The sequence below is a fragment of the Capra hircus genome, chromosome 21 (assembly GCF_001704415.2).
Source record: "Capra hircus breed San Clemente chromosome 21, ASM170441v1, whole genome shotgun sequence".
Lineage (NCBI taxonomy): Eukaryota > Metazoa > Chordata > Mammalia > Artiodactyla > Bovidae > Capra > Capra hircus.
In genome coordinates, this window is record NC_030828.1 from 31,179,290 (window position 1) to 31,200,280 (window position 20,991).

Below are 20,991 nucleotides of genomic sequence, written 5' to 3' on the forward strand. Positions count from 1 at the left end.
TTCACTCAGACCACACTTTCTGAGCCTCCACCTCCACAGAAGCGACAGACAGAACAAGCACACATGGAAATGCACAAAGAAACCATCAGATGACACATACACACAGATAGACTTCCCCTCCACACCCAGAGGCAGGCAGGCACCGGGAACAGGTCAGGCACAGTGTACACACACACTCCCAACATAAAGCCATAATGGTAAGTGTCATATTTACCACTATTGCACTTCCCTTTCACTTTTCACTTTCATGCATTGGAGAAGGAGGTGGCAACCCACTCCAGTGTTCTTGCCTGGAGAATCCCAGGGATGGAGGAGCCTGGTGGGCTTCTGTCTATGGGGTCGCACAGAGGCGGATACGACTGAAGCGACTTAGCAGCAGCAGCAGCAGCAGCAGCAGCACTATGTGCCAGATATTGTTCTAACCTTTTCCAGAGAATAATTCTTACAACTGTAGAGGTAGATACGATTTTTACCCCCCTACCCCATTTTACCAGGGAACATTTCATGCAAAGACAGGCTCGATAAAGGACAGAAATGGTATGGACCTAACAGAAGCAGAAGATATTAAGAAGAGGTGGCAAGAATACACAAAAGAACAGTACAAAAGAGAGCTTCATGACCCAGATAATCACGATGGTGTGATCACTCACCTAGAGCCAGACATCCTGGAATGAGAAGTTAAGTGGGCCTTAGAAAGCATCACTATGAACAAAGCTAGTGGAGGTGATGGAATTCCAGTTGAGCTATTTCAAATCCTGAAAGATGATGCTGTGAAAGTTCTGCCAACAAATGCCAGCAAATTTGAAAAACTAGCAGTGGCCACAGGACTGGAAAAGGTTAGTTTTCATTCCAATCCCAAAGAATGCTCAAACTACTGCACAATTGCACTCTTCTCACACGCTCAACATTCTTGAAGCCAAGCTTCAGCAATATGTGAACTGTGAACTTCCAGACATTCAAGCTGGTTTTAGAAAAGGCAGAGGAACCAGAGATCAAATTGCCAACATCTGCTGGATCATGGAAAAAGCAAGAGAGTTCCAGAGAAACATCTATTTCTGCTTTGTTGACTATGCCAAAGCCTTTGACTGCGTGGATCACAATAAGCTGTGGAAAATTATGAAAGAGATGGGCATACCAGACCACCTGACCTGCCTCTTGAGAAACCTATATGCAGGTGAGGAAGCAACAGTTAGAACTGGACATGGAACAACAGACTGGTTCCAAATAGGAAAAGGAGTACGTCAAGGCTATATATTGTCACCCTGCTTATTTAACTTATATGCAGAGTACATCATGAGAAACGCTGGGCTGGAAGAAGCACAAGCTGGAATCAAGATTGCCAGGAGAAATATCAATAACCTCAGATATGCAGATGACACCACCCTTATGGCAGAAAGTGAAGAACTAAAGAGCCTCTTGATGAAAGTGAAAGAGGAGAGTGAAAAAGTTGGCTTAAGACTCAACATTCATAAAACTAAGATCATGGCATCTGGTCCCATCACTTCATGGGAAATAGATGGGGAAACAGTGTCAGAATTTATTTTGGGGGGCTCCAAAATCACTGCAGATGGTGACTACAGCCATGAAATTAAAAGACGCTTACTCCTTGGAAGGAAAGTTATGACCAACCTAGATAGTATATTCAAAAGCAGAAACATTACTTTGCCGACTAAGGTCCGTCTAGTCAAGGCTATGGTTTTTCCAGTGGTTATGTATGGATGTGAGAGTTGGACTGTGAAGAAAGTTGATCGCGGAAGAATTGATGCTTTTGAACTGTGGTGTTGGAGAAGACTCTTGAGAGTCTCTTGGACTGCAAGGAGATCCAACCAGTCCATTCTAAAGGAGATCAGTCCTGGGTGTTCTTTGCAAGGAATGATGCTGAAGCTGAAACTCCAATATTTTGGCCACCTCATGTGAAGAGTTGACTCATTGGAAAAGACCCTGATGCTGGGAGGGATTGGAGGCAGGAAGAGAAGGGGACGACAGAGGATGAGATGGCTGGATGGCATCACCAACTCGGTGGACATGAGTTTGGGTGAACTCCGGGAGTTGGTGATAGACAGGGAGGCCTGGCGTGCTGTGATTCATGGGGTAGCAAAGAGTCGGACACGACTGAGCAACTTAACTGACTGACCCCATTTTACAGATGAGGAAACTGAAGGTCAGAGAAGTAAATAACATGCCTGCGGTCACAGAGTGGCCGCGGGCAGCCATATACACCCATACCGGCTCCCTCCTTCCTCAACCCCGTTTATTTTCATAGACACGTTATTCAAACGCAGCATTCTTCCCACCCCGACGTGCTCCACATACACTGAGGGTGAGTGCTGTTCGGGGCGCTAAGTGGCCAAAGACTCAAGAAATGGCATGTGGGCACAGCAGCTGGTAAGCTGTGCTGAAAGACCGGGTAGTGAGAAGACCAGAAGTTACAAAGGCAGCGGCGGTGGTTAAAAGTCTTACAAGCCCGACCGGGCTACCACGTGAAGCGCTCAGCACAGCGCTGGCCGGCGGAGGGGCGCTCGCAGGCCGTGCGGGGATAGTCCTCGGGTAGTGAGTTGAGTGTGCGCTGAGGGTCTAGCTCCAGCTCTCAGCAAAGCCTCTCCCTGCGTACTTGACTGCACCCATTTCCCGGCAAGCAGTCCAGAGCGTGAGGCCGACAAGCCTTACGTTTTTAGCAGACGGGCCGCGGAGCTCCACGGTGCCCTCAGGCCGACATGGGTCGGATCTGAGATTCCCGTGGAGGCATTTTATAAAGCCTAGGAGCCCACCTGCGCCCCACTCAAGCGTACACCAAGTTCTTGGTACACCTTTTAATGGGAAAAACAACAACAGCCACCCTGGTTGGGTAAATGTGATTTATAATTCATGGGCCAGACTTTGAACCCTTTCAGACAAAACCCACAGCAATTTCTTTGAAAGAAAGAAATGCCTAGACTTTGCTCAGAAGTCGCAGGTTTTCTAAGGAACGACAAGCCACTGCACGGATAGTAAATCACCCTGCGCACCACATTTGTTTCTAATTATTTGCATTGCAGTTCGTTTGTGAAATAAAACAGAAGAGTTTATAAATATCGTTTATTCTAGAAGTGAGACACACATTCGACCCCAGTCTTGTTCCTAGAAGGAGCTGTGCTATTCGAGTGGGGAAAAGAATGAGGGAGTCCGTGTCAAATTACACCCTCGCCCCAAATGCAAGTCAAGGCTGGAGTCTGGATCTGGCGAGGGTCTTCGGATTCTGCGTTCTGATGCTATCCACCTAACGCTCCAACTCGAAGAAGTTTTCTGCAGGCGGATGGGTGGGGAACGTCTAAATAGAGTTTACCCAAACCCTTAACCTCTCTCTCTAGCTTGGACCCTGAGAACAAAGGCGTCTGAGAGAAGAACGCTCACCGCCTGGACGGTGAAGGTCTTGTCCAAACAGACCACCTTCTCCGCAGCTCTCCTCACAAGAGGGAGAATTTTTTGCTGTTGTTAATGAAAGAAAGGAGCATTTAAAAGAGACACCCCCGCCCTTTACTCCCCCAGGTATTCATCACCCTGCTCGAGCACGCCTGGGGAGACCGCCCCGCAAGTCTAAGAGGAAGCTAAGAGCTGCGGCGGTCGCGGAGACAGCTCAGCAGTGACGCAAGATCCAGCCGGGATAGCCCGACCCGGGGCCAGAATGAGGATCTTTGTAGGTTTCCGGGGAGGGGGCCGCGCTCCATTGTTCACTCTGGGCCAATCAGGGTTGGCTCATTTCCTTCCAGCCAATCCCCTGTCACTCCCGCCTTCCACCCCACCCCGCCCATCAGCCCCCAAGTCCCTAACACCTCCCCCGCATACCCCGCGGTTCTGGGGAAGCTTCGTGACGCCACAGGTTCCGCCCCCAGCTCCGGCCACGGGCGAGTGCGTGCTGACGTCATGCTGCGTGCGGGACGGTGCGGAATCGCTCCTTCAACTCCGCGGGGCAGGAGGAGTTAGTTAGCAAAGAGCCGAGGCTGGGCGCACGACCCTCGTCCTTCTGCCCCTGGCCGCACGCTTTGCGCACATCTCTTTTCTGCATGGTGGATATTATTTTTCACTATCCTTTTCTAGGTACTATGGGGGATCATTCCAAGAGTAAGTCTTTCTCTGTATATGTGTGTGGTGTGTGTGTGTGCGCTTAATATGCAATATTTCTAATGCAGAAGAATGTTCAGCGTATTCTACAAGTGGCTTCTATTTGACAGAACACAGAGAAAAAATCAAAACGAATAGATTTTCCTGCAGGACCGCTTATCCTTTGGAATCCTGTTGTTTTAGTTTATAATTAAACATTCTTTCTCAAGCCTGCTAGGCTGACCTCGGGCTGTGAAATCTGCTTCTGTTTTGCGCTAGGGCAATAGTTTGATTTAGGGATGTGGGTTTTTTTTTTTCTTTGCTTGCTTGTCTTTCGGCCTTTCAAATAAGGAAGATTTCTTTAGATTAATCTGGGATGTTTAAGCTAAAAAATGTCAAGGAGGATGAGCAGAGACTCTGCTAAAAGCTGATGTGTCTGTGTTGGGATAGGAGGGAGTCGCGGAGAGAGGGAGTGTGCGGACGGAAATGCCGGAACATCACCGTTCGGTACGATGGGGTGGCGTCCGCAGGGCTTAAATGTCTATTTACCCTTTCTTCTCACTTACATCTTAGCTTTTAGTTACAGGAGATATCAATAAAACGCCTGTGTCCAAGTGAATGTAATACCGTAAAAAAAAACCCAAACTGAGGAAGGGGTGGGGAGAGACTAAAAGCCTTCACAGATTCAGAAGATTGTGTTTCTTCGTGTTTTGTTTCTTTTTTCGTTTACAATTATCTGGACCTTTGCAAAGCCCATTTCCTTTTTATCTTGTGGTCCCAATTCTTGAAAGAGAGAGCGAGCGGGTTGGGTTGGGGCTGGAGCGGCCTCGGCCGGGGTCCGGGCAGCCAGGCCTGACGCGGGCTCCGCGCCCTTCCCCGGCAGAGAAGCCCGGGACGGCCATGTGCGTGGGCTGCGGGAGTCAGATCCACGATCAGTTTATCCTGCGGGTGTCGCCAGACCTCGAGTGGCACGCCGCCTGCCTCAAGTGCGCCGAGTGCAGCCAGTACCTGGACGAGACGTGCACGTGCTTCGTGAGAGACGGGAAGACCTACTGCAAGCGGGACTACGTCAGGTGAGGCCCGCAAGTGTCCGGGCTGCGCCACTGCCCGCTGGGGCCGGGGCTCGAGAATGGCAGGCCGCCTGCACGCCCCCGCCCCGAACGCGCGCCGCCACTCGTCTCCCGGCCTGGGAACCGCCGAGGGCTGGTCCCCGCAGCCACCCTCGCGACCACAAAGCCTCCTGGGCGCGTGTGCCCTGGGCGGGTAGCAGCGCGGCAGGCGAGGCCGGCCACAGGCCCTATGCTGACAACGCCCGTGCCTTGGGCCCGCAGGCTCTTCGGCATCAAGTGCGCCAAGTGCCAGGTGGGCTTCAGCAGCAGCGATCTGGTGATGCGGGCGCGGGACAGCGTGTACCACATCGAGTGTTTCCGCTGCTCAGTGTGCAGCCGCCAGCTGCTGCCCGGAGACGAATTCTCGCTGCGGGAGCACGAGCTGCTCTGCCGCGCCGACCACGGCCTCCTGCTCGAGCGCGCGGCGGCCGGCAGCCCGCGCAGCCCCGGCCCACTTCCCGGCGCCCGCGGCCTGCATCTGCCAGGTAAGCCGGCACTGCGCCGCCAGCTCCGGGGTGCAGTGCACATGTGGGTGTGTGTGTTCTTAGACGGGTGCTTGTGCTCGGACGAAAACTTGTCACTGGGGTGTGTTTCCGTTTGCCAGCATTGTGGGGGTTTCTGGGTGAGTGCAGAACTCTGCTTGGAACGTGACGGAGTGTATGTTCGTGTGTGACCGGGAAAATTGCGTGTGGGTAAACGTGAGCCGGGGTTGTGTGTATGAGTGTTCGGAATTGTGGAGATTTGTGTTCTCAGGAATGTGTGGGACACGGTAGTAGTAGGAGGAGGAAGGTAAATGACACCGGGGCATCTCAAGTGGTGACTCTAAGGACCTTGTACTGGGAATTTCAAGCAGTCTGTGTGTTGCTGGAGAGAAAAGACAGGTTTGCCTGGGGGTATGTGTGTAAGGAATACAGTTCCCAGCCTAGAGCTGGGCTCAGCCAGGCAGAAGTCCACCGGCACAGCTCTGAAGGCTCACCAGCCAACAGGGAGTGAAATGTCTGCATTTTTCTTTTGAGGCCCAGTCTGATGAACAATGTAGCCAAACGTTTCTTGGTGGGAAAGAAGTGGAAGCACAGTGGATTCAGGGATAATGGCAAACACCCCAGGGGATGCTCTAGGTCATAATCAGAAGATGGCCAGAGGCTGGTTCTAAGTGTGTGGTGAGCCGGTGGGAATGGTGACTCCAGCTGAGCAGTTACCAGCGAGTAGCCGCAGACCTGAAGCGTCAATCTGCAGACCAGGCTGAGCCTCTGGGCGTTGTGTGCTCCAAGGGATCGAGCTTTTTGCTGGCCCTCTCTTTAGTATAGAATGAGGACATTGAGTTAGAAGGGCTGTTTGTGAATATTTATCCAGACCTAGAAATGCCTGGAAGGGGATATAATTTGAAACACTGCGACTTGTATCCAAGGGTAGGTAGACCTGGTTCAGATGGGGGTGTGATGCCAGTGTTGAGTGAACCCTGGTCTCTCCTTTGTTTGTTGAAGGTTTCCGGCCACCGGAATAGGGCCCTAAATAAGTACCTGACTCTACCCAACCTGGGGTTGAGAGAACCCAAGGCCAAGTGAGGAGAGTGCCAGCGGTTGTGGGCCAGCCGGGAAAACCGCCGCTGGACAGGGAAACTAGAGCCTCAAGAAAGGAGATCCTGGGGCCGAAGTCCAAGGGCTGTTAGAAAGGAACTCTTCCAGGTCCGCGAGACCCATTCCTGACCCCAGGCCAGGTCTTAATGACACACGGTCTGGCCCTGTCTGAGCGGCCCCAGAATCTGGGAGACGGTCTCTTCGGGGAGAGGCAGACAGGCCCCCTTGTCCCGATGCAGCGCGGCGCTCGGGCCCCTTCCCCTCCCAGCGTCCCAGGCGCGCCTCCTTCCTCTTCTGAAACAGTCCCGCGGAACCCTTGCGGGTATTCCGACGGTCGGGTTTAGCGGAGGAGGCACAGCAGGGTGCAGCCACTTCTGTCCTGCACAGGCCTCGCTCGGAGCTCCCAGGCCGTGCTTGCTCTGCGGGGATCGCGGCGGGGAGCCCGGTGGAGGAACTAGGGAAGGGACGAAAGTGCACATCTTTCTCCGGGTAGGGCGAACAGACAGAAAGGGAGAACAGACAACCAGAAAACTGAAGAAAAGACAACGAGATCGGGCCCCGCGGGGCTCGGCCGCCGCGGGGCAGGGCGCAGGGGGAGTGGGTGGCGGCCGCTGGCTCACCTCTCGCTCCCTCGCAGACCCAGGATCCGGCCGGCAGCCCTCGCTGCGCCCGCACGTGCACAAACAGACCGAGAAGACAACCCGCGTGCGAACCGTGCTGAACGAGAAGCAGCTGCACACTCTGCGGACGTGCTACGCCGCCAACCCGCGGCCCGACGCGCTCATGAAGGAGCAGCTGGTGGAGATGACCGGCCTGAGCCCGCGGGTCATCCGCGTCTGGTTCCAGAACAAGCGGTGCAAGGACAAGAAGAAATCCATCCTCATGAAACAACTGCAGCAGCAGCAGCACAACGACAAGACGGTGAGCGTCGGGGAGTTGGAGGTCGGGTCGGGGAGCTGGAGGTCGGGTCGGGGAGCTGGAGGTCGGGTCGGGTGGAGCTTTGGGTTCGCGCGCCGCATCGCTCCCTTTTCTGGGCCGGCTCTCCGGAGATCCAGGGCGGAACTGTTTCCTCCAAATAGCGTATCTTTGTGCTTTCAGAGCGAGGCTTACCTTGGGGTTGGAAGGCACCTTAATTATTGTATCTGAGGTCAGGTCTTCCCCAGACCCAGCGGTAGATCGGAGTTGGGGTCAGGGGCTCAGTTCGGAGCCCAAGGCAGCCTGGTTTTGAGCTCCAGCATGTAGGGGCGGGTTGTGTCCATCTCAGCGGGACTCAGTTTGAACACTTTCCCTCTGCAAACCCGGAGAGGGGGTGGAATGCAGCCCTCGCGTTTTGTTCCCTTGCGGTGTTGGCTTCCAGCACTGACTGGCCCGTGGTGGCTGTTTTGGGGCCCGAGGTGTCTTCCAGTGGAGAAGGCAGGCTCACGCGGCTGCTGCGGACAAGTGCATGCCTCCCCAAACAGTTTCAGGCTCCAAATCATGTGCCGGGGCCTGGGGTCCCGGTCTCAAAGGTGGCGGGAAACGCAAGACCTAACTCTTCTGCCTCCCCTCTTCTGCTTGTTCCGCAGAGTCTCCAGGGACTGACCGGGACGCCCCTGGTGGCAGGCAGCCCCATCCGCCACGAGAGCGCGGTGCAGGGCAGTGCAGTCGAGGTGCAGACGTACCAGCCGCCGTGGAAAGCGCTCAGCGAGTTCGCGCTCCAGAGTGACCTGGATCAACCCGCCTTCCAGCAGCTGGTGAGGACCTGCTCTACCCGCCCGGACGGCTGGACTCCGGGGGAGGTGGGGTGGATTTAGTCACTTAACCAAGGTGGGAAGGGGTGGGGGGCTTTCAGGGGAACAGGGGCTGGGAGAAGGGGGAGGTTGGTAGCTGTAACCGCACCCGGCCCATAATTGGTTCTAAACCAGGTCTCCCTGGATTAAAGCACCGGGAGGAGAGGTCGAGGGATTAACCCACCCGTGCCCCCGCCCGCCCTAATACTCCTGCCTGGGGGCCGGGCGACTTCTCCAAGGGCACGCTCCCACCCGAAGACTTGTCCCAAGGATACCTCAGGGAGCTGGCGCCCGGGAAAACCAGCTCGGGCACGTCTTCACCCGCTCCTTACCGGTGTCTCCCATGCCCCAGGTCTCCTTTTCTGAGTCCGGCTCCCTAGGCAACTCCTCCGGCAGCGACGTGACCTCTCTGTCCTCGCAGCTCCCGGACACCCCCAACAGCATGGTGCCGAGTCCCGTGGAGACGTGAGGGGGGGACCCTTCCCCGCCAGCCCGCGGACCTCGCATGCTCCCTGCATGAGACTCACCCATGCTCAGGCCATACCAGCTCCGAAAACTCTCTCGCCTTTGTAACTATGATTGTTGTTATTTAAAGAGAGAAAGGACTGAGAGAGGAGGTCGGGACAGCCAAAATCGCCTGGACGCAACCTGCTTTCACCAGACTGGAGAGCCCCGCTCCGAGGACTTTTATTTTTACAAAACCAGAATTTGGGTTGACTAGCGTTAGCTCTGCCCTCTCCTCTCCCTCGGTCCGCGGCGCCCCCCGTCCACGTACCCACCGGTGCGTGGAGCTCGCGCGGGGTAGGTCCCGCGCCCGCCAAGCCTCGCGCTCGCCGGCGCGGACCATGGCTCCTGCCCCGGCCTGGCTCCGCGCTTCCTGGTGGCTTCGCCCGCTCTCTAGCGGGGAAGAGGACGGGGGCAATCCAAAGGAACAGACACTCAATCCCCCAAAGCGCATGATTGCCGGAAAAAAGTAGAAACGAGACTTTCCTTGAAAATGTTTTAAATTATCAGTCGACGGAGGACAGAGTGTGTGAGCCTTTGCCGAACAAAACGTAAGTTATTGTTATTTATTGTGAGGACAGCCAGTTCATAGTGGGACAAATATTTTGTTCTTAATAAAAAAGAAATAATAACCCTATGTGATGCTGCTCCTGTGTGCTGTTGGTGCAGCGGGAGGGCTGGACGAAGGCACGTTGCAGCTTGGAGCTTCTTTCAACGAAAATGACACTCGGCCCAGGGCCCACGGCTCGTGCCCGCGCCTCGCGCACCGCCGGCCCGCGTGCTCCCGCGCCGCCCGGGGGCGGGCCCGGCGGGGATTGGGCGTCGCGAGGGGGGGCGGGGCTGGGTGTCTGCGCTCTGTGCGCCCCTTGCGGCCCGGCGAGGCCTCCGAAGCGCTCCAGCGCCATGGCTCTCCCGAAGCCAGTGCGCCCGCTGCTCGTTCCTCATCCCTGGCGTTTCGCCGCAGAAGCCCGCGGGGCAACGGGGTGACTGTTCGGCCGGGAAACCTGCGATGATCGGGTTGGCTGTTCCGATTGTTGGGGCGAGCCGTTCCGTCTCAACCTTGCCTTAGCCGAACCCAACCTGGAGTTCTTCAAGGTCCTCCGACTCTTTTCGGCCCGGTGCACTCGGGCCCTACATGCGTGCGGTTCTCTTCCCGCGGGTCTGGATGCCCGAACCCCCACATCCAGAACCCTCGATCGCCTGCCACGCGGGCCCTGCCACCGAGCCACGAGGCTAGCCAGCGGGCCCTGGGGTCGAAAAGGGGGGCCTTAACGGCTCATCCTCGGCGCTGTCCCCAGAGTGGATGCGCGACGTGATCAATCTCGCTGCATTTATTAATTCCCCCGTCTAGACAGAAGAGAAGGCCGGGCGGCGGCTCCTTATCTGAATTTGGCATCACCTGCAAGCGATACACTGAAGGAGCCACAACAAGCCCCCGCTAGGATCGCGGCTGCCAGGGAAAATAAGTCCACCCAGAACCAGTCTGGCGTGTCGTTGGTTTATTTTCTTTCCAGACCCGAAATGCAGGGGGCGGGAGCTGGCTCGGGTGGGAGGGGGCTGGGAATGGCCCCTGGATATGCCGTGCCCAGGTCACTTGGTGTGACATTTCAAACCCCTGCGACTTGTTTTCTTGAAAACTGGCTTTAGTGATCGCAGGAAATAACCGGGAGATACTGAATCTCTAGCAGGCCCCCGGGCAAGCACAAAAAAAAAAAAAAACCGGGAGGCTCAGGTTTTACCCTTCACAAATATTTAACCCTTTGGCAGCCTGGGATAATTCTTTTCCTAGACCAGCCGTCACTTGGACTCAGAAAGCTGCCAGCCTACCAGTGATTGCACTACTCTTGAAGAATCTCTGGCATTGGGTTTCTGTTTCCTTGTCCTACCAAGTTAAAAGATCCCAAAGGTATATCCTTTGTCCAGGAATTGTTTTGAAAGAGGGCAACGCCCTTACTATTGTTGCCATCTTAGCTCAGGTAGGGCCTGGTAAGGAAAAATGTGTCGGAGGGGGCATCTTTGGTCGTTGGGCACAGAAGTCGATGCCTGCTGTTAAAAAGCCATGGGCTGCTTGGATGGCCAGAGGCCACTGTAGGTGTTTCAGCTGAGCTGATGGCGGAATTCTGAAAGCGAATTTCTCCCCTTCCCCCGCCCCCCCTCCCATTAGTAACGGGAGGCTAGCAGCAAAGCTGGCAATTACTGAAAGAAAATGGGAGGAGGTGGGAAAATTGGGCCACATTTATATTTTACTTCCTGAAAGTCAAGGTGATGCTAGCACAGACGTTAAAGAGACTATTCTCCTTCTTCAGGATTTAGGAAATGGTGCTGCAAACTTAGAGATAAAGGAAGAGATATTTAGGGTTAATGAGGACCAGCTTTACCTCTCAAGTGCCAAGAAACGGTTTTAATAATCAGAGTTGGAGACTTTGAGGGTTTGTTCCCTTAACTTAAATTCTTCCCTCCCAAACAGAAATACAGATATTTCCTTTTACCTTCTGGTTGGCCACTGGATAGGGGGCTAAACTTTCAAAAGTCTTACTTTTGAAAATTTTGATTGATCCAGAATATTGGGTTTTGTCGTTTTTAAAAAGGAAATAACAGGTTCTTGAATTTGAAAAATTTCATTATGGTTGTTAATTAGCTTTGAATTTTTGCTTTTGACAGATTGCAGTATTTTAATGCTACAGATGGAAACATCTGCCTATCTAATTACAGTCACTTCTTCCTTGGCCATCCATAGATCAAAAATCTAATTCCTTTTTGGATATTTTTATGAGTGTGTGTGTTTTTGAATATTGGGAAATTATTATGATCAAAGTGGTTACCATGTATTTAGGATACCTGTAGCTATGTGTTGATGTTGTTTAGTTGCTAGGTTGCATATGACTGACCCCGAGGACTATATAGCATACCAGGCTCCTCTGTCCATGGGATTCTCCAGGCAAGAATACTGTGTGGGTAGCCATTTCCTTCTCCAGGGGATCTTTCAGACCCAGGGATCGAATCTGAGTCTCCTGCATTGGCAGGCAGATTCTTTGCCACTGAGACACCTGGGAAGCCCCGTATCTGTGTGTACTGAGGCATAAAACATTAGAAGCTCTTCTGCTGTAGATTGTTGCTAGCCACCCAAAGGGGCACATCGTTTTCTGTGCGGGTTTCCAAGAGGAGAGTTTGACTCTAAAGCCTTATTATGATGGTCCCTGGTGAGGTGTCAGATCTATGGTTGGTTAGTTACATTAATAAATATCAATTTTACTGGCTCCCAGGTCATCTTTAAACATCTTCTGTAATACAGTAGGGATTTCCTTGTAAATTAAATTACCTGTAACAATTACAAGTGTATTTTATGCTTACTGAACTTTTAAAGTGAGATACCCAGTTGTGTAGTAAAAAAGTCAGTTCAATAAAAGAGGCCATAAGGTGGGAAATGGGAGTTAGTTATTTAAGTAGATTCACCTTAGGATAAGATTTTCTCAGCAGATTTATCTAATAATTTGGGTAGCTCTATGTAATTGAAGCAGGAAAGAGATTCCCAGAGATGGAGAAGTTTATGGCTACCCTACCACAAAATTTAATACATATTGAAAGGCTACACAGTTCTGGGAAATTCAGAGTCCCTGTGGCAGTATTCCCAACGAACTTTAATTTTTAATGAATTTTGTAACAGAAATCTGCCTTTCAGTTTTGAATATGAAATAGCTTTAAAGCTTAGTTTTGTCAGAGCTGCAAAGACTAGGTTTAAGTAAGAGATGGTCTAAGATTGTTCTCTTAAAAAATGTGAGATTCTGCCACTGCTGTCTGGGGGAGGGCATAAGCTGCCACACATTTAGTTAGCTGTGTTTTCCCATACAAGTATTCACCAAACAGAGCAAGGGAATTTGCTTGACTAGCAGCATGCTAGAGATGGGAAACAATGAATGAATATAAACTATATGCAGCAGAGTCCCAATGGACTTGTGATAAAAGCAGGAAATTCAGAGAGTTTATTAAGCTGATGTAGGGAAGATTAGAGGCTTTTAAATATGGGTCTGATTGATGTAAAGGTAAACTTTCCTCAAGATACTGGCATTCAGTGCAATAAGGAGGATTGTGTGACCAATTACAGGCTAGCACCTTGTTGATGGAGACTGTGCATGGAAGATGCTGATAAATGGAGTCAGGCTGAGAGCAGTAATAGGAGCGAAAAAGGGCACAGAGAAATACTCCATTGGGAACCAGATGTGGAGTGCTGTGGGGGAGTGGTTCAATTTGTAAAGCAAGTTTGGCGCCTCGCAGAAATCACGCCAGAAAGGCTAGAGTGCTAGGTGAGTCCATCTTTTGGATCAGGGCACCGCCCGATCGATAAGGTCAAGGGCTGGTGAGAGAGTGGGTCAGGGAGTGAGCGGAGGGGCAGGAGTTGAGAAAGGCAGAGAGCTTCCTCAGTGGGAAACAGGATCTTTAAGGCGGGGGTATCATATGGAAGGCGGGAGACCTCTGGGTTCCGGGTGTGGGAGCAGGGAGATGGAAGTGGAGGAAGAGGGGTAGTGAGGAGTAATCCCTTCCCAGAGTATTGAGACCCAAGAATTCAGAAAGCTTGGCAAGGAGCTCTGGAAGAACTGGCCCAGGTGGCTTCTTTCCTGGGGAAGGAAGGAAGGAAAAATGGTAGACGAGGCGAGTTCCGGACCTAGGTTCAGGGTTCGAGGCTCACAGCGCCCCCGACTGCCTAGAGCGAGAGAGAGTCTCTGGAACTCGGCAGGAAGCCGCGGGCCCGACATCGTGCTGGGCTTCGGAAGGACTAGCCGCGTACAGCTCCGGGCCAGCGAGCTGCAGCCGAGAGCGGGAAGTTCGGTTGGGCAACGGCGCTGGGCATTCAAATGCCGCTGCTCTCGGGCCTCGGGCGGCCAATTCTGAGCTTTAAGGCCCGGGCGCAATGGTTACCTACGCTCCGGCTGGGCCCAGTCGCACCTTCAGCTTTACAGGCTGGACCCAGCCGAGGCCTTTCGCTTCGGCCCAGCGGGCGCACCTGTGACCCCTGAGCCTCGGGGGACCGGGGATCGGGCCCCCGCCCCCAGGAGAACGCCAGTGGGTGGCACTCGTCCCCGTAGATTGGAGCAAGATGTGCCTGCGCTCACCTGCGCGCTGTTCTTTCCCCATCCCGGGAGAGTTTAGAAGTCGTAAAACCCAGGGGAGTTAGAGCTTCAATCATTCTGGCCCGGCGGAGCGCGCAATAATAAAGTAGGGAACTTGAGACCTCCAGAAACCGCGCGGGTCGGGAGTCACCCCCCGAGAAGCCCCCGGGCCCGATCCTCGCAGGCTCCCCAGCCGGGTGGGGCCGGGGTTTGTCTCAATCAAACCTCCTCCCCTCCCGGACCGGGGGGTGGGGGCGGAGGGAGAGCGGGGCGGACCAAATGAGACCATTCAATTAAATGTTTAATTGCGAATTCTGGTATGGTTTCTGGAAGGTTAATCACAGCTGTCTCAATTACTTATGGCGTTTTGGCAAATTTCCGACCAGATAAGCATATTTCTATTGTGAAGCGTCTTGTAGGAAATCTTATAAATATTTGATTATTCATTTCAGCTACAAGGATTCTGTATCCACGCCCCAAGATGCGGGGAAAAGCGGAATTTGGGAACGCCTCCCCTGGATGGGGCGCCCCAGGCGGCGGCGGGTCGCTCAAGAAGCCGGCCGCCGGTACCTGGCTCCCAGGCCCTCTGGCCACAGAGGAGCCCCGGGCCGCCGGCCGGAGGTGGGGTGCGGGCGCCAGGGCCGAGCCCACTCGGCTTCCCGGAGTGCGGCGCTCCGCCCGGCCGCGGCTCGAGGTGCTTCTACGCGCGCCGCGGCGAGGGCCCCGGGCCCTGGGTCTGGCGGCCCGGTCCGAGTCGCCGCCAAGCCCTGGGAGCGGGCTCCGCTGGAGCGGGAGGGGTTTTCCCCGCCCCGAGCCCCGAGCCCCGAGCCCAGCCGGGCCCCGCAGCCCGAGCGCGCGGAAGACCCCGGGGGCCGGGCGGTAGGAGCACAGAACGCACAGGGATTGCGTTTGCTTTCTTCCTCTTTCGTTTGAAATTGGACCTCTTTATTTTCTATTTGCAAAGAAGTAAAAACAGCATACACATAACTCGACAGCCTTGGGAGGATCCAAAAATAAGTGTCCTGAACAGGAGGTAAGTTTGCTTTTAACAATCCGGTGTAACTTCTGTATTTTCCGTCCCCTCTGCCCCCAGTCTTGAATCTTATAGTATTAATACCAATCCCCCCCCCCCATCAGATCTTTTTTCTTGCTAATGTTTGATCCTTATCTGACAGAAATAATTCCCAGTGTCACTCAGTGAACGGCTTAGCACTGACCGTCGGCTTAAGGTGGAGAAACGATGAGAACAAGATATGGAAAGGTCAACATCTCCTGGCAGACACTCCTCCCGTTCAGCTGTGAGCCATGCACTGGAGTGAAAACGTCTATTCAGGACTTTGTGACCATCTGTTTTATTTTTACTTCGGCTTCATTGCAGTTATTTGAGAAAATACTTTAGAGTGGTTCACTATGTTTGATCTTTTTAGGACCACTAATTTTTATTTTGGAGAATTTCAATTCAGCAATCCTATTTCTATAGGAGACTCTCGGTATTGGCTGCTGGGAAAGTTTAGGCAGACAAATACAATGCTCTGAGTTAATTTCAGATAGCTGCTAGAACATATTATGTAATTAGAATGTAAAACTGTTACAAACATCTTCTACTCAAACCTAATAAGGGAAATTTAAAGCAGGTTAACTTTGAGGAAGTCTTTAAGATACTTCCGGCGTTGGAATTAGTTTTTCTTTCAAATCTGCATTGCCTTCACAAGAAAAGTCACCACTGCAAACAGAATAAGTTATTTTATTACAAGAACAAAACAGACTTGCTAACTTTTTGTCTAATTTCACCCATATTACAAATGCAAAGTATATATTATCATAGAATGTAAGTTACCAAACTCCAAACTATTGTGCATAAATGAAATAAACTCGCAGAATTAGAAAGAACATTAAAGTATCTACAGTCTTTATAAATAGTGTAAAGTATATACCATATCTACAGAGTATAAACATGTGAAAATGAACTTCTTAAGGAGTAGTTACAATGTTTTGAACAATTTAAAATATTAATGAGTGTACTCAAATACACAACCAACCAAAAACTTTATTTTTTCTCTTTTTTTAAGAAAAACTGTCGAGCTTCTTCCCAGGCCTGCTGAGGAAATCTGTTAGCCAGTTCAAGATAGTCTTGGGAACCAAGGCATTTTCCTGAGAGGGGAAAAAAGAAGAGAATAGTAAACAAGTTAAAGTCTTCAACATTTTAGAAATGAAAATTACTTTGATATCTGAGTTCAAAATGGAGACATACATTTCAAATAAACCACGATGCAAATTTCAGTAAAGGTAACTCATCTATATCTGTAGTATGAAATATATAATATATATTTTAATTATAATCTATCTCATGCTTCTAAGCTACTCAGACATTAACCTCTAGGTAAAATATTATGAAAAACACCGTTTTTGGACTCTGGAGTAAGAAAATAGGGAAAATAAGAATGGTGAACAAAATGAGTTGCGTATTCCATCTTTATGTTAGCCTGGAAAGGCTGTATCTGTACATAAACTTGATGGTTGTTTTCTGACAGTTACGTATTCCATCCTTAAGTTATCGTGGAAAGGCTATATCTGTACATAAACTTGATGGTTGTTTTCTAAAATAGTCCATTTGATCTAAAACATGATTTTAGTTTAAACATAACTTTAAAAAATGCTCAAATCTGGCATTCAGTTGCCCAACAAAGCAGAGGGAACTATCAGGCGCTTTACTGGCTACTGAAACAAACAGTTTCCTGGCCAGCAGTGAGGATTTGGAAACCCAGATTCTTCCTTAGCAATAAGAATGTGGTGTGTCAGGAGCCACTTCATATTAGAATTTAGAGGTTCACCTGGGCAATGAACTCAAAACATCTTGAAACATTTTATGGGGACATTCTAAGCAATAGGGGAACAGATGTCCAGGTGCAGACTAGCAACAGTGTGGCATCATCATTTTTTAAAATCAGGTATGCATATTACGAGCTGTCACCAGTATAGAGATGACTTTCCTAAGCAAAGTAGAGAACAGTTCCCCATTTACTGTTTTGAAGATTAATCCCATAGTAATTGGGGAAAGCATGAAAGTCAGAGAAGATGATCCTTTGGAAAAGAGAGGTTGAAACTAAGCAGATAGAGGCAGCCCTGGGACATGCCTGACAGATAGGCAGCCAATGGTGACTCATCCTTATGTCAGGAGGAAGAGGAAGAAAAAGAATGTCTATACTTCTTACTGGCCAAGAAAAAAAAAAAAAACAAACCCAAAAAACTGCTGTACAATTAAAAATAAATACAGTAGAAGAAGATTTCTCTAGGCATTTTCAAAATTTAAACCATTGTTTTTAAAATATAGAAACAAATTACGATTACAAATTATGATGTTTTTCCTAGCCTCCAACAACTTAAAAAAAAGGCTGTGACTGAGTCAGGGCAGAAGTGAACTTGCACACTAATTCTGACTTAGGCAAATGATGCCAACTATGATGGTGACTTGAATTTCTAAAAAGGGGCATAGCTTTCTGTTTACTTGTGAGTGTCTGAGCCAATAAAACATGACATTTTCTCATGATACTGTTACAGTTTTAGTTATATTCTCATTTACATACTTTTCAGCACCTGTCCATTGTAAAGAACTGTGAGACACACATACACCCCCTGCATAGGGTGACCTCCTCCTCCCCCACAGTGAGGGCTACTGAGTGGGTGCCCCAGAGGATCTTGCTGGGACTAGACCTCTGGCCACTTTAAAGACTATCAAACTAATGGAAGAATTGGGGAAAATCTGGATGAAGGTCTCATTAATCAGAGATGCTGACATGACAGACAAAGAGCAACTTGCACTTCTCAATTACAGTGTGGGTAGCAGAATATTTAAAAAAGTAAAAATGCACTTGAAAATTCTACATCTCATCTCTGATCACAGGACTCACCTCAGCAGAAATGCTACAGGGAAAAACACCTTTTTTGTAAATCTTTTGGCCCCTGAACTGTGCTCTTTCTTCATGTAAAACAATTTTACAATTTTTATTTTAAATAAAAAATTCAAGTGCTTGAATTTTATGGGAACATATGGGCTACTATCAATGACAATTTTATTCTGAACACTGGTAGGGAACTAAATGTATGTAATTTCAGCATTTATATGAGTAATGTAGGCCAATATTAATGATCTGACTGTCTCTTCTATTACAAGGTAGCTCTTTAGTAATTATTCACCATTTATTATAACTTGCATGAAGTGAGTATAAATTATATAAAGATGTTTTGTGCTTTTCTTTTTTCCATGGATTTCTCTGTATATTCTGATACACTCATGTTTGATGACAAAATCAATTTCTTTATTCTCTGAAATATACTTTGTTCTGAACTTCAAATATTTTAGGTGATGAAATAAATTGATTTCTTGACAGCTGCAAAGGGTGGAGTGAGAAATGTCCAGCTAACAAACACATGACATTTAATTTCAATAGAGACATACCTTTGGGCTGATACGACTGGTTATCTGCCTGACCTGAAGTCTGTGCAAAATCCTGTGTGAAACGAGAAAAGTGTTTATATATCAATGCTACGAACAGAGAACTTTGCTGAGAGTGGCTATAAAATGCCTCTGAATTCTGAGATAACTATTTTTACCGTGAATACTTTGGAGCCCAAATATAAAAGCTTAAGAAACTGATGTTATGTAATTCAGGTTCTCATTTATATCAAATAATGATGACTCAAATCTAAATATCACCAACAGCCAGGTTGTTGCCTGCTGTGGAAAGTATAACTTTGTTTTATATCTAACAAACTGAATTCTTTAGTCAAATACTGTCTTAAAATACTGACAGACTTTTAACATTAAACAAAACCCACAAGTATAAAAGCCCTTATGTATTCTGTAGCTAAAGTTTTAAATTGAAGTATAATTGACGCACACTATCACATTAGTCTCAGGTGTGAGGCTCAGTGATTCCACAGTCATCTACATTTTAGAACGGTCACCATGATATGTCTAGTTATCAGCTGTCACCGTACAATGTTATTATTTGCTGACTGTATTCCCTGCGCTGTACGTTAAGTTCCTATGACATTGATTTTATAGCTGGAAGTCTGTACCTCTTAATTCCCTTCACGTGTTTTGCCCACCTCCCCATCCCACTTTCCAAACCACCAGTGCTCTGTATTTGTGAGTTTGTTTCTGTTTTGCTATGTTTGTCTCATTTTTTGGATTTCATATATAAGTGAAATCACATGGTAACTGTCTTTCTCTGACTTCTTTCATGTAGTATAATATTCTTTAGGTCCATCCATTTTGTAGCTAAATCTTAAAGTCCAGCAATTTTACTCTTCAGTGGAACATGAAAAAGGTCATCTATAATATGTGAAATTTCAGGAACCTAGGACAAACTGCTAGCTCTTATTTTTAATATTTTCTAGTGACTACTAATAATCTAACACAGGGGACCTTGAAGAATCATTATATAAACGAAAGTCCAATGCACTTTCATTCTCTTGAGCACAATAATTTATAGAAAAAAACCAAACTTGTTTTTAACATCCTATCCCAAATAAGCATTATAAGAAACTTCCACAGTTATTTATAAAATCTGTGCTAAAATATATGGTTAATGTGTTAAACTTATATTAAATTATATTTAATTGTGTATTAACTATAATGGAGAGGAGTCAAATTAGAAGTACTCTGAGATCAACACCAGATGAAATACTATATATGATCCTTACTTTAGATTCTGATACCATTTATATTTTTATAAATTGTTTTCCAAGCAGTTGAAAAAATGTAAGGGACTAAGATGGTACAGCTACAAAATTGTCTTTGCTCGATACTCACTGTCTTGGTTGAGGCCTCTTTGCACAGGCCGCAAAAAGCTGCATGTCATCTCTCTGGAGGTCCCTGTCCCCCTTTCCTTTCTTGCCTTACTTTTCTCCACAGCATTTAACACAATCTGACATGCTATTTATTTTGCTCATTTATTTGTTTTTTGTTTGACTCCCCCGACTCTAAATTTCAAGGCAGGAATTTGTATCTGTGTTGCTCGCTGCTGTATTTCCAGTGCCTGGAGCAGTGCTCAGCACACCAGAGGCACTAAAAATTTACCTGTGGAATGAGATAATTGAATTTTAAGATCATGGCCTTAAAATTTTCTATAATGTATTTCCTGTTTAATCCTAAGGCTGTAAGAATATATGAAGAATCCTATATGTTGATATGATGGTTATATAAAACTTCGTTAAGATTTTAATTATTAACTATAATATTTTTTTGAATATATATACCCTACCTATAAATCTGAATATTTTAAAAAATTTTTTTGGAAACTGGAATCTAGACTCAAAAAGAAGCTGAAAACAAAACATTTCTAAGCATAATTGATCTAGTGTGTTTATTAGCTGATCATCTAATAGAGGATAGTTTAAGAAATGTAAAACCACTTCTAAGGTGAAGAAAGCTTGGGGGATCCTTTAGCCATCCTAACCAGGTGGGCACTGTTACGCCCTTTCAAAAGTGATACATGTATATTAGCCAGAATAAGGAACAATAACAATACAAAGTTCTGCTTTCTGTTTCATTATTATTATGAACAGAAAACACTGTCTATTAAGCATATGTACGTCATGGAACAATAACATATTGGCTTTAGGGTGAGAACATTTGAAAAAAGAATGGAAGATTTTCAGCAAATAATGTCATTGTGTAATGACAGAAAAGAAATAACAGAATTAGCTATTAGCTAATGTTAAAGAATAACCAAATTGATTCTCTATTGTCAGTTGACTGGGTTAATTTAGATGTGGAAATACTGCTTTGCTACAGTACTGATTCTGATTCGAGTCCTACAGAATTTCACCGGATCAGAAAAATGTA

General features: G+C 48.4%; 2 protein-coding genes across 3 annotated transcripts in view; one reads left to right on the forward strand and one right to left on the reverse strand.

Moving 5' to 3' along the window:
- Nucleotides 3,937–9,673, forward strand: ISL2 (ISL LIM homeobox 2). Its single transcript, XM_018065878.1, has 6 exons — nt 3,937–4,098; nt 4,961–5,150; nt 5,409–5,671; nt 7,401–7,684; nt 8,329–8,496; nt 8,885–9,673. Exons 1-6 carry the CDS (start codon nt 4,041–4,043, stop codon nt 8,999–9,001), a joined length of 1,080 nt encoding a protein of 359 aa, XP_017921367.1. The 5' UTR covers nt 3,937–4,040; the 3' UTR covers nt 9,002–9,673.
- Nucleotides 15,771–20,991, reverse strand: part of SCAPER (S-phase cyclin A associated protein in the ER) — a 400,712-nt gene continuing 395,491 nt past the window's right edge. The window contains exons 31-32 of one of the 2 annotated variants that reach the window (XM_018066270.1): nt 18,598–18,649; nt 15,771–16,292 (exon numbers count right to left, since the gene is read on the reverse strand). In XM_018066270.1, the coding sequence (XP_017921759.1) occupies nt 16,189–16,292; nt 18,598–18,649 (156 nt within the window). In that variant the 3' untranslated portion in view covers nt 15,771–16,188. The remainder of the gene's footprint in view (nt 16,293–18,597; nt 18,650–20,991) is intronic. The other variant, XM_018066269.1, reaches the window with a different exon arrangement.